The sequence below is a fragment of the Hippopotamus amphibius genome, chromosome 7 (genome assembly GCF_030028045.1).
Source record: "Hippopotamus amphibius kiboko isolate mHipAmp2 chromosome 7, mHipAmp2.hap2, whole genome shotgun sequence".
Lineage (NCBI taxonomy): Eukaryota > Metazoa > Chordata > Mammalia > Artiodactyla > Hippopotamidae > Hippopotamus > Hippopotamus amphibius.
Window position 1 is genome coordinate 97,123,702 of NC_080192.1, and position 13,114 is coordinate 97,136,815.

The 13,114-nt window shown below is 37.0% G+C and overlaps 1 protein-coding gene across 1 annotated transcript; it reads left to right on the forward strand.

The window, feature by feature from the left end:
• The first annotated feature begins 281 nt into the window (after positions 1-281).
• Positions 282-12,834, forward strand: CCT4 (chaperonin containing TCP1 subunit 4). The gene is made up of 14 exons (XM_057742712.1): positions 282-554; positions 3,473-3,525; positions 3,994-4,083; positions 5,329-5,437; positions 6,040-6,182; positions 7,256-7,377; positions 7,731-7,863; positions 8,546-8,685; positions 9,707-9,803; positions 9,886-9,996; positions 10,081-10,211; positions 10,346-10,580; positions 12,274-12,387; positions 12,622-12,834. Exons 1-14 carry the CDS (start codon positions 428-430, stop codon positions 12,634-12,636), a joined length of 1,620 nt encoding a protein of 539 aa, XP_057598695.1. The 5' UTR covers positions 282-427; the 3' UTR covers positions 12,637-12,834.
• Positions 12,835-13,114: the final 280 nt, after the last annotated feature.

Below are 13,114 nucleotides of genomic sequence, written 5' to 3' on the forward strand. Positions count from 1 at the left end.
CGGGAGTAACCCGGTGGAGCAAAACACCTCACGAACAGACCCAGCCTGACTTAACAGAGGGGACCTCCGGGCCGAGATAGTGGGGAGTGAGGTGCCCCCAAACCAGCCTTTACGATCGCTGGTGGTCCTTTCTGCTTCCCAGAACCCGGCCCACCACCCGCCCGGCCCACAGGGCCCCTGGCCAACAGGCTGCGGTAGCCCCGAGCTCCGCGGCGCGGCCTCTGCACCCGGCGCGCAGCGGGCAGCCTGCTACGTCACGCCGGCGCCGCGCCACCAAGCAGGCCCCCTTCCCCGCCTCCTTCCTCCTCCCGGCGCCGCTTTCTGGAAGCTTCGTGAAGGCGGTGGGTGCTTACCGTTAGTCTGCATCCAGCCGGAATCCGCTTCCATCCATCCTTCCAGAGCTCACGCGGATCCATCCAAGCGTGCCATGCCGGAGAACGTAGCCCCCCGGAGCGGGCAGCCCGCCGGGGCTGCCGGCGGCCGCGGGAGGAGCGCCTATCAGGACCGGGATAAGCCGGCCCAGATCCGCTTCAGCAACATCTCTGCGGCCAAAGGTATCGCTCCCCGGCCTGAGCCGCGGCCCTGCGGGCTTAGCTGTGCACTCTCACCCCTCCAGTTTTGGGTGGGCATGACTCGTTTTCTGTTCCTTCAGATGATCTTCTGTGGGCCTCCCATAGAAAAAGCTCAGTGCAGGGATCCTCCTTTCTGTTCTCTGCCCATGGTTCCCGACCGCTAGCATGGAGGCCTTTGGACTTGCCCCATTCTGCGTCTTAGGCGCCCATAATTTTTCATCTCGGGCCGTGCTGCATTCATTCATCCCGCTTAAGAAAGTGACCGAGGCCCGCATGCCGCGGTCCACCGGTAGAATGTTTGCACAAGACTTTTTCGTTTTCTTTTCCTTATTACAGTATTATTTTTAAAAACTTCTCGCTGCAGCTGTTGAAACGAATTTGGGTAAACTCTCCGCGCCTTAAATTGGGGCGGGGCCCCATTGTACTGGGATGCGGGGAACCAAGTGACCCGTCTTGTTTGAGAATAATTACGAGGCTGCATTGTGCTTTGATGTCCTGTCTGCACGTGCAACAAGCAAATGGAGAACAGTTTGGCCTTTGGTGGAATTCAGGAAGTCCTGGGTTTCATTCAGTTAGGTTACTTCGTGGCTTTGTGACCTTTAACTAATGTTTCCTTACCTGTAAAATTGAGGAGGGAAAGGTTCCCTTTTTATAAAAGAAAAGTTGTGACGGTTAAGAGAAGTCGGGTTGAGTTGGAAGATTCTGGAAGGGAAAATGAGAACAAAGGGTGCATTGGCTACAGTATTTCATTCGGGTTAGAGCATAAGGTGTATGAAGATATGAAAGGTGAGATCGGAAAGGTAGAGTGGGGCCGAATCTTGAAGGGCCTGGTGTTGTCCTAGAAAGGGTTTAACACAGCTCCCGGATTGTTCTTCAGTGTAATGAGGTAATAGCTAACTTGGAGAGTTGCTGTGAGGATTAAATAAGAAAGTATATGAAGAGCCAGATATGTGTGTGTGTATATATATATATATATATATATATAAATATATTACAAATATTTGAGGTTATCCGTCCAGCCGTCTGAGGGTTTGATGCTGCTGCTGAAAGAAACAGGTGCACTGAAGGAAGTATGGTGGAAGAAGAGAGAATAGGTTGTCGTTTGGGCCTAAATGAGTTGAGGCGGTCAGAATTTGACCAGATGGGTAAGTTTAGGAGTCATTTGGAAGTTCAAGAAAGAATATTTACCTGCAAATAAAAGTTGGTAGATAGTTATCTAGGGATGATAGTTGAAGCTTAGATTTATTACATTAGAAACAAGATGTTAAATAAATTCTGGGGCCATGTTGGGGGGGCAGAAATGCTGTATGATATAGTAGATTTTCAACAAACAAGGCAGATAATAAGATGGGACGTTTACTTTGGTAACTTTGGAAACATCAGTGCACAGAAAATTGAAACCAGACAAGGAAGGTATAAGAAGGAAAGGCCACCTATTTACCTGTAAACCTGACCCTTAAACCTTAAGAGAGGAGAGCTGTGGAACAAAGGGACACTAGTAGTCTGTCCAAGTCAAACAGAACGCTGCAAAGTGGTCGAGAAAACCTCTTGCCAGATGCATCTTTAGTGTAATTCATGGAGCCAGTTTTTTATTTTAGTGGTAACCAAAAAGGATATTAAGTGGCGTTGGTTGATGATGTCAAAACCACACACACAAAACTAGTAGTGGTAGTTCTAGTACTATTTGACACAAGTCATTTAATAGATAATACTGTGTACTGCACAATATGTTAAACTTCATAAACTTTCAGAGAGGTAATCAGTCTAAAATTTTTTTATTTTTTAAATAGTGTGTCTTTGTAGAATCTTCACATAGATGAATGTAAGGGCATTCTTAAAATAAGTTGGTCTATTTGTAGAATCCTGGCCACGTGGGTCCACTAAAATTACCTGAAAAGATAATGATGGCTGAATAATTAGGAAATACAGCCCCAAATTATGAAATAAATAAGTGGAATATAATTTTTAAACTATACCCAATATTTTCTCTTACGCTTTTTAAGATTATGTGTTGTTTACACAACATAGGGGAAGCATTATGCTGGTTGTGGAATATACAGAAACCAATAGGACACTATCTTAGCCCTTTGTATACAGGGTGAGATGGTGGTATATGAGAAAGGGGGAGATTTAATCATTTGTCCTGGACCTGTCACAATAAAGGGGATCAAGTACTGTTCATCAATTCCAATTTCTCTTAGAAAATAATAAGTGGACTAATAGAAACATGCTTATGGACAAGTAATAAGAGATAACTTTGGAATGGTAGACATCCAGAGATGGTTCATAACATACTAATGATGACTAAAGACTGTGATTTGAGATTTCATTTTTTAGTTAAGTTTTCGAGGTTTTGGTTTTTTGTGGGGTTTTTGTTTGATTTGGTTTTGGGTTCAAAGAGGGATTTTTTTGGTTGTTTTTTCAACTGTGGATCAACCCTATCCCAGCTTCACATTAGTGAACAAAAGTCTTTGCCCTCAGAAATTACACTGTAGTTGGGAGAGACAGAGTAAACAAATTAGGGAATTATATAGTTGTCCTATTACTGCTTTTTTGTTTGTTTTAAGGAATGGAGAAAATATAGTAGTCCTCATTCATAGCGCATAACTAAGTTATACCATTTTGATATTTAAAGGAAGAGTGGGTGAATCAGAATTTATTCTACCACATGCAGAGTACAAGTGCTGTGTATAGTGATTTTAACAACAAAAAGTGAAGTGTCATACAATTAAAGGAGTAAAATAATTATTCTGTTTCCAGTAGATTATTATTAAACATTGAATTTTCTTTAGTGGACACAGTGAATTGCTCTCCGTTTTCTAGTAAGGACAGAATTATTTGAGGGTAGAAATGCTTTGCTCTTTAAAGAGTCTTTATGTCTTTTTTTCTTCGGTTTACAGCTGTTGCTGATGCTATTAGAACAAGCCTTGGACCAAAAGGAATGGATAAAATGGTAAAAGCCTCAATTATTTATTACTTACTGAGTGCTACTGTTCATACTGCAAGCTATCTATAAAAGGTTAAAATGTGCTGTATAAAAAGTAAAGTGTTAGGCTTTGAGAGTTCAGAAAGGGATGGATTACTTTGGGATGAACTTGACTTAACTGTAATTCATATTTCATTTATGATAACGATTCTTTATATTTTTTCTATCCCTTTTTTAGTGTCTCAGTTCCTTCACTTTTAAGTAGGAAAAAAACCAGCTATTTTACTTGTAAAGTTGGATTATTACCGCATATCCTTAAATCATTGTACCAATGTAAGGAAAAACAATTTGAAATTAAGCACTATGCAAACATAAGTTAGCTACTGTACAAGAACTATTAAAATTAGTAGAGCTCTTAGGTTTTCACATTAATACTGGATAAAGAAAACAAAATTTTTGAAATAAAACTTTATTTTGAAAAAACAAACTTTGCAGATTCAAGATGGAAAAGGTGATGTGACCATTACAAATGATGGTGCCACCATTCTGAAACAAATGCAGGTGTTACATCCAGCAGCCAGAATGGTAAGTATAATATTTAGGTGAAGATTTTTTGTTTTTGAGTATGTTGTTTGATATTTGGTAAACAGTTAAATTTGTTTTATTTGATCACATGATATTGCTTAAAACATGGTGAAAATTTTTCCTTTTTTATGCTAAACAGGCGTATTTTTAGGATATGTTGGATGTCTGTCTTTATGTGTTCTTCATTGCAAGTTGTAATAAAACATGAATCTCCTTGTCCTTGTCCACAGCATTGTGTCACACATATGAGGAAGGAAGAGAGAAATGAAATTATTATACAAATTATTAGTTCAATGGGTGTTAGCTGAAAGATAGCAAAATAATTTTAATTGTTTGCAAAATAACTCATGTTTAAGCACTGGCTTTTTAAAAATAATTACTATATCTATTTTCTTTATTTTTTCTGGCTGTATTGGGTCTTAGTTGCAGCATGCAGGATCTTCATTGGGCTTGTCTCTAGTTGTGGAATGCAGGTTTTCTCTCTCTAGTTGTGGCATGTGGGCTCTGTAGTTTACAGCATGTGGGTTGTCTCATTGAGGCGCGTGAGCTCAATAGTTGTGGTACACGGGCTTAGTTGCCCTGCGGTATGCGGAATCTTAGTTCCCCAACCAAAAATCCAACCTGTGTCCCCTGCATTGGAAGGCGGATTCTTTACCACTGGACCACCAGGGAAGTCCCCTGACATTTATTTTCAAAACGATTTCTAATTCAGTCACAGATCATAATGGTGATTGCAGTGTCAAGTGAGAAGTCACCATACCAGCAAAAACAAATTCTTTAGAAATTCCTATTTGTTAGAAAGTCTCTTTTGATTTAAGATGACTGAAAATGAATCAGATTACACTTCATGCAGGGTCATTTTAGATAAACTTGGCCAAGGATTTCGAACTGACGTGTCTCCTCTCATCTGAATGCCACATTTCATAGCTTCTGAGTTTACAGGGTTCTTTTAAGTACTGGGAAGAAAAAATTTCCAACCCATAGTCTGAATTGTAAATCATAGTATAGCTTCTTACAAAGTATGTAAGTAGAATTTTGCATGCCACAACTATATATACGTCATTATTTTTAAATGAAACCAAGATGGACAACGAATCAGAGGTCAAGTATATTGAATCTTACAGTGTTGATAATAAATTCTATATGTGAACCTGATGATGAAGGTCATTGATGTTATATTTGAATTAGATATTACTGGATTCTCATATTTCTCATTGAGCAACTTGACATGTTATGTTCACTTAGCTGGTGGAGCTGTCTAAGGCTCAGGATATAGAAGCAGGAGATGGTACCACATCAGTGGTCATTATTGCTGGCTCTCTCTTAGATTCCTGTACCAAGCTTCTTCAGAAAGGTGGGTAGCACATAGGACATGCTTTATTAGTGAATGCAGGCAAAAAGTTATTAAGTAATATGAGATTTACAATTTATTTTGTAACAGAATTTTTTTCTTTTTGCTTCTGGGTTTGGTTTTGGGTTTTTTTATTTTTGTTTTGTTTTTGTTTGGAGTGGGGGGGACTAGGTTTCCTTTTGAATGGAACTTGGTAAAGTTTTTCTTTCCAAAAATAACTGGTTGGTGGTGTTACTAAACTTAGACTAGATGAGAACTTTGATTTAAGAGAGAAAGTATGGGTTCTTGCTTTGGTAAATAGTGCCTAACTGTAGTAGTGACTCCCCAGTCACTTATTCTAATTATTATGTAGATTTGTAGAGATTTGAAAAGTAAAAAATTGGTTTTAGTCTTAAATATCACAAGTATGTAATTGATCTATTCCAGATTAAATGGAAATTAAATTATTAGACATTAGCAGTTACGGTTATTCAAACCATTATTAGTTAAGAATAATTTAAAATTTATGACTACTTTGAAGTTTTAATAAACAGGGAAATTTTAAGTCATATCAAATATGAAGTTTATCTGTTACCATTAAATAAATAACCTTTCACAAATGGCAGGTATTCATCCCACCATCATTTCTGAGTCATTCCAGAAGGCTTTGGAAAAGGGTATTGAAATCTTGACTGACATGTCTCGACCTGTGGAACTGAGTGATAGAGACACTTTGTTAAATAGTGCAGCCACTTCATTGAACTCAAAGGTGAGACAACCACTATGGGATCATTGTAAAATTACAGTTTAAGGTTCATTAAGAACCACAACTCTTACACTGTAATTTTTGATGCTGTACAGTTCATAAATGTTAACTCTCAAGAGTGACTGGGTAGCTAAACTAATTTGTGTAACTGAATTAGTTCAAGTAAGACTTACTCCTTCAGGGCTTTCAGGTAAGTTGTAGTATCCTCATTTACAGATGGGAAAAGAAGTCTAGTGAAGTTAAATAACTTATCCAAGACCCACTAATAAGAGGTAGAGCTGAGATTTGAGCCCAAGATAGGGCTGCCCATCATGGTCCATCTCTTACTAATATCTGTGCTGGTTTTCTTATCAAACTTAAAGCAGTGGTGTTAGTTTAAATTTCTTGGAAACTCATGTCACCTGTTTTTGTTATGTTGTGTCACATCCCCACCCCATTCTTTTTCCTTTTCATCAGTATTATTTGAATGTTAAATGGAAAGCTAGATAATGTTAGTGATACTGAGTGATATTGGTGATAAATGTCCCCAGAACTAATATAGACAATATCATAATGGTTACAAGCATTGGTCATAGAGTCTAGACTGCTTGGGTTCAGTGCTGGCTCCACTGAATTAAGCTGTGTGTTTTAGATGTTTCATCTGAAGATTGAATGAGTATATGAATGTAGTGCTAAAACCACTGCCTGGCATATAACATGTGCACAATAAATGTTAACCATGAGCTATTTTTATCAGCTCCTCAGTAATAGGGGTACACATATATAACATCAGATCATAAATTCATTTTAGATAGGAAACTTCAGCATGAAATTAATTTGTTCTTTTGGATTTCCTGTAAAATTGCTAGTTATCTAGTCAATCCTGACTACTGTATTAATAAAAGAGGAACACAAATATATATTTTTATATGGTGACTGACAAACCTGAGTTTGTTAGTTTATATGGAATGTTTTCTTACATAGTCTCCAATCCACCCAAAAAAAGTGATTGAGATTACTTCTTGAATCTCTTTATCATTGAAGAACTAGGATTTTTTGTTATGACACTGAATTTAATTTTTTTTTAATAATTCTAGGTTGTCTCTCAATATTCAAGTCTCCTTTCTCCGATGAGTGTAAATGCAGTGATGAAAGTGATTGACCCAGCCACAGCTACTAGTGTAGATCTTAGAGATATTAAAATAGTTAAGAAACTTGGGTAAGCATCTCTAATTATAACTTTAATAAAAGTTAATTTTAAAAGTTAAACATAAGCTGTTGCCAAAAATAAATAAGTTAAATGAAAAATACGTAGATGGAAGTCACATAATTTTGGTTGTTTTGTTTTCATGACAACTTTTGTTAATGTGGGAATTTCAAGAATTTGTTTGTATTCCCTGATGATGGCAGGGCACTGGTGTGATCAAAGAGGTTCAGGAATGGGGCACTAATAAATGTGAGTGAGGCTGAAGCACATTTTATCAGACTACTGACTTTTAATCTGTTACCAGTCTGTTAAACTTGGAGGTTTCCACCTCCTCTTAACTATCCCCTCATTTTCTTTTTTCTTAGTGGGACAATTGATGACTGTGAGTTGGTGGAAGGTCTGGTTCTTACTCAAAAGGTGGCAAATTCTGGCATAACCAGAGTTGAAAAGGCTAAGATTGGGCTTATTCAGTTCTGCTTATCTGCACCCAAAACAGATGTAAGTAAAACCAAATGAAATGATTCCTTAGGTGTTTGACTTTCTAATGAAGATTTTTGCTCATTATTATAAAAATGGAAAATGCTGATACTAGTGATAAAAACCAAGGATCTAAAAATAATTAGTAAAATTGAGACAAAAGTAGAAAATACTGGATGCCACACATGATAAATCTATAATCTCAATTGGCTGTTTATTGAAATTGAGTTTTGACTTATTTCACAAATGAAGACAGATAACAATAGGGACATGTATGAAACAGTAAAAATAGAATATGTGAAAGTGGTAGTATAAGTGGGATTTTCAGATTCTTTCTAGCTTTCTGAGAACAGAAACCTTCACCCATCCTTCCCTAGCAGGCAGATCTTTTGTCTTTATGTTTGCACAGTGGAACTTTAAAACCAGTTTATTATCCATACTCTGAGAAAAAGATTTTTTAGTATTCCCATATCTATTAGTCATAAGAACCATTCCCGAAAGGAGTAATTGGTCTTTGTCACCTCATTCAGGTTTGCTCTCATGTATTCGTTTTTCTAGGCTTTTTCTGTGTGTGTCTATATAATTTCTTGTTTGGTATGACTTTGGTTGAATTTATACTGTTCATAATATTTTCATTAAAGGTCACTTTTTTGCTTAAGAACTCTTAAAATGCAGATTATTAATATGTTCTTTTTCTGAACAGATGGACAATCAAATAGTAGTTTCTGACTATGTACAGATGGACCGAGTACTACGAGAGGAGAGAGCCTATATTCTCAATTTAGTGAAGCAAATTAAAAAAACAGGATGTAATGTTCTTCTCATACAGAAGTCTATTCTAAGGTGTGGAGCTATTTATTTTGTTTACCTCTTAATGATCATTGATTTTGGATCCCTTCTAGTAATTTTTTAAGAAACATTTGAGGTGGGTAAACCACTAGAAATCTGAAATGAATCTATATTTTAGGGTATTGTTGTATTCTGGTAAATGATATAAAGTGAGTTTTCTTCTTAAATTAATGATAATTTAAATTTGTTGGATATATTATCCTTCTAGACCAAGATCCTTACTATCAAGTAAAAAGCTAATTTTAGGCTAAAATTAATTAACTAGCTAAAATTTTAGAGGCATTTATTTAAAGGTCCATGCAATAGCTTGCCTTGAAATTTTAGAAGGTCTTTTGGGGGGAAGTTGGATAGTCCATGGGTTGAAAGACTTCTCCAAAGTTTGAACTGATCCCTTTTTTGTTTTCAGCGTTTTCTTCTAATAGGTAGACATTCTATTAATATGTTGTGCCAGAAAGTACTATAGATGCTCTTGATACAAAAACCTTGATGAAGAGTTGGAATACCTGGTTCTGAACCCAAGCTATGTAATAGCTAGTAACCTTGAGTAAATTGCTCTCAAAACTTAGTTTGCATATCTGTAAAACAAGAATAGTAATATCTACTTTCGGTATCAAAGAGTTGTCAGGAGGATCATTCCAGATAATTTGTGTAAAAGTGTAAATTTGTGGTCTTGAATTACATCATACTTAATTCTAAATTCATGAAGTATCAATTGTTGGTTATCAGAGATATGCTTATTTAGTAGCAAGAAAAATGATGGTGTGATTATCTTTTATTGTGTGTTTTACAAATAGTGTCATGGTACATTTTATGTATTATCCATTAGAAATTTTATTTAAGAATTTTGAGCTCATAAACTTGGTAAGCTATTTAAATCATCTTCCTTCTCAAATAATTTGTTAAATACTTGGCCACTTAAACAACAGTAAAATTATGAAAATCTTAGAAAAGGAGTTGAACAGCAAAGGTTTTTTCTTAACCCAGTATCGACGTAATCACTGATTTTGTATTTTAGAGATGCTCTTAGTGATCTTGCATTACATTTCCTGAACAAAATGAAGATTATGGTGGTTAAAGATATTGAAAGAGAAGACATTGAATTCATTTGTAAGGTAAAATATTCTTAAAATCTGTATGTGTGAAAATGTTCACCATTCAGACGTCTCAATTTGCGGATATAACTATTTTTCCTAGACTATTGGAACCAAACCAGTTGCTCATGTTGACCAGTTCACTGCTGACATGCTGGGATCGGCTGAGTTAGCTGAGGAGGTCAACTTAAATGGTTCTGGCAAACTGATCAAGGTAACTATTAAAATTAAGCTTCTGTTTGCCTGGGTTTGTGGTTTTAATCCTTCAAATACCTAATTAGGAGTTTGTTTACTAAAGATTACAGGCTGTGCAAGCCCTGGAAAAACAGTTACAATTGTTGTTCGCGGTTCTAACAAATTGGTGATTGAAGAAGCCGAGCGTTCCATTCATGATGCCCTATGTGTTATTCGCTGTTTAGTGAAGAAGAGGTAATATTAAATTACTAAGTAACATTTTGAACATAAAAACTTATTTTGATTATTAAGGTATAAATACTAAGTTATTATTTAAAAATAGCTTTCTATTGGATAAAATAAGCTAAAAATATATTTGTGAATTTCAGAGCTCTTATTGCAGGAGGTGGTGCTCCAGAAATAGAGTTGGCCCTACGGTTAACGGAATACTCACGAACATTGAGTGGTATGGAATCCTACTGCGTTCGTGCTTTTGCAGATGCTATGGAAGTCATTCCATCTACACTAGCTGAAAATGCTGGCCTGAATCCCATTTCTACAGTAACAGAACTAAGAAACCGACATGCCCAAGGAGAAAAAACTACAGGCATTAATGTCCGAAAGGTAATAATTTAATCTTTAGTTAGAGCAGAAAATGTTGATTGATATAAAATACTAAAAGCGTCATGACTGTCAAATGAAAGGCTTCGTAATTAAAAATAGAGCTAACCTTGGATTTAAATATAAGACCTGTAGGTTAGTTAATGTATGCCGTTGAGTGAGAATGAAATTGATGCTGTAAGTGAGAAGTGTTATTTTGTTCATTAACTCTGCCATCTAATGGTTGTACAACTTTTAGCAAGTTACTTAGTCTGTACTTCAGCTTTCTTGGTTGTAAAAACAGGCACTATTAATAGTTACATCGTATGTCTGTGAAGATTAAACAGATAAGAACTAATTAGAAATTTCTTAAAAAGATGCCTGGTGTGTAGTTAACCATTGCTAGTATTGTGAACACCAGCCTAGTGTAGTTTATAGGGTAAACACATAGAATAGTAATAGTTTCCTCTTTTGTATTAATGTTTTATGTCTCCTTTTATTGAGAAGACAAGTAATATGTAGTGGGAAAAAATTGGCAATCTAAGATGATTTTTTTGAATGGTTACAGAACTCAAAGGAGGGCACTACCTGGTTAGGGAAAGTTTGATGAAGTTGTGCAACCTTGGTTGGTAGGGGATAAAAAAGTTTCAGATGGGGAAGCAGTGGGTTTACAGGTAAGAGGGACCAAGAAGTTACTCATTTTGTCTAGAGAAGAGGTTATATGTTGGTCATATAGTGGACTTTAAGGTTGGAAAATCACATAAAGGCTGGAATGAGGAGTCCCTTGAGTTGTTCAGGCAGGCATGGGTGTTTGTGTGTGTGTGTTTTTTAGTTGGGAGCCACTGACGTTTTTTTAACTAAGAGACTAAGGTGGTGAAAAGAGTATTTTAAGGAGCAAAGAATGGAGATAGGATTGCCTGTTAGGACCATCACCAGTAATGGTAGGATAAAGGTGACTAGGACAGTGGCAGTAAGAATCTAAAAGTGGGAAGTGAGGATGATGTAAAAGCAAGGTAGACCAGAATTGGCCAAATTCGGAATCAGATGATTTAAAATCTCATAACTTGTTTCTTTAATTGAAATATAGTTGATTTACAAAGTTGTGTTAGTTTCAGGTGTACAGCAAAAAATACTCATAATTTTATTTATTTATTTATGGCTGTGTTGGGTGTTCATTGCTGTATGCAGGGTTTCTCTAGTTGTGGCAAGCAGGGGCTACTCTTCGTTGCGGTGCGTGGCCTTCTCATTGCTGTGGCTTCTCTTGTTGTGGAGCACGGGCTCTAGAGCACAGGCTCAGTAGTTGTGGCACACAGGCTTAGTTGCTCCGCGGCATGTGGGATCTTCCTGGCCCAGGGATCGAACCCGTATCCCCTGCGTTGGCAGGCAGATTCTTAACCACTGCACCACCAGGAAAGCCCCTCATAATTTTTAATAACTACGAACATCTACCTAATTTTTGCCAGGGTATTTTTAAATAAAAGAAACTTACAAGGAGTTGTTTTGGAGTTAGGATTTGGGGACTCTGGCATTAATTCAATTTTTCCAAATTTTAGTTAAAATACAACCTACAGCGTAGAGAAGAGTTTAGTAGAAAGTATCTTATTCTTGACTAGACTAAGGGGGAAACTAAATTTGAAAGGCCTTGAGGTTTACTGGTAACTGTAATTGGTAACATGTATCATTATAAACACTGAAAGCAACTTTTACTGGTTTGCAGGGTGGTATTTCCAACATACTGGAGGAACTGGTTGTCCAGCCTCTGTTGGTTTCAGTCAGTGCACTGACTCTAGCAACTGAAACTGTCCGGAGCATTCTGAAAATCGATGATGTGGTAAGTATATACAGGTTGTGAATTTGCCTACAAGGTCAAGGCGTATCTTTTGAAGAGTTGGGGTGGGAGGCAGTAAATGTTTTAAGTTTGCTAGTCATCAGGGTGAAAACAGTTCATACTTCTAGTCTTTTCTTACCTATAAAAATAGGGAGATTTGGATAACCACCTTAAACATCCTCCATTGATAAAATCCTGTCCTCACAGGTTTTGAAATTTAAGTTTTTCTCTTTTCAGGTAAACACTCGGTAATCTGGATAACACTGGATGACTGGTACCATCATGGCCACTAATAGTGCAGCTGGAGTGGAAGAGCACAGTGTGTTAGCTTTCCTTGTTGTTCAGAAGATTGTTTCCTTTATGAGCTTCTGGGCCTGGTCTTCCAGTTGTCATTTGCTTGAAATTGTATTGACACAATTTAATGAAAATATTAAATATATGGTTTCAAAAGGCAGATTAATTTATTGACCTCCACCCTGCGTAACCCCCACTTCCCCCTCCTACCCCCCAACATTCTGTTGTTTCTGATACTCTTGAGGAATCTATGTAAGATGGGAAAAAAGAGTTCACATTTACCTGTTAACTTCCTTAAGGGCTTAATCCATTAAATTTTGTGTTAAATTTTTAACAGAAGTATTGAGAAGGAAAAATGGCCCAATGTGCTCATCACCCTGATAAATCCGCATTTACAGTAATATGTCTGCTCTTCATAAAGCAGCAATACAGAAAG

Excerpts from the sequence above, each read along its gene's own strand:
- CCT4 (XM_057742712.1), top strand. The coding sequence starts at position 428 with ATGCCGGAGAACGTAGCCCCCCGGAGCGGGCAGCCCGCCGGGGCTGCC. Across the intron at positions 6,183-7,255 it reads CCACTTCATTGAACTCAAAG|GTTGTCTCTCAATATTCAAG; the intron begins GTGAGACAACCA and ends TAATAATTCTAG. Across the intron at positions 7,864-8,545 it reads TATCTGCACCCAAAACAGAT|ATGGACAATCAAATAGTAGT; the intron begins GTAAGTAAAACC and ends TTTTCTGAACAG.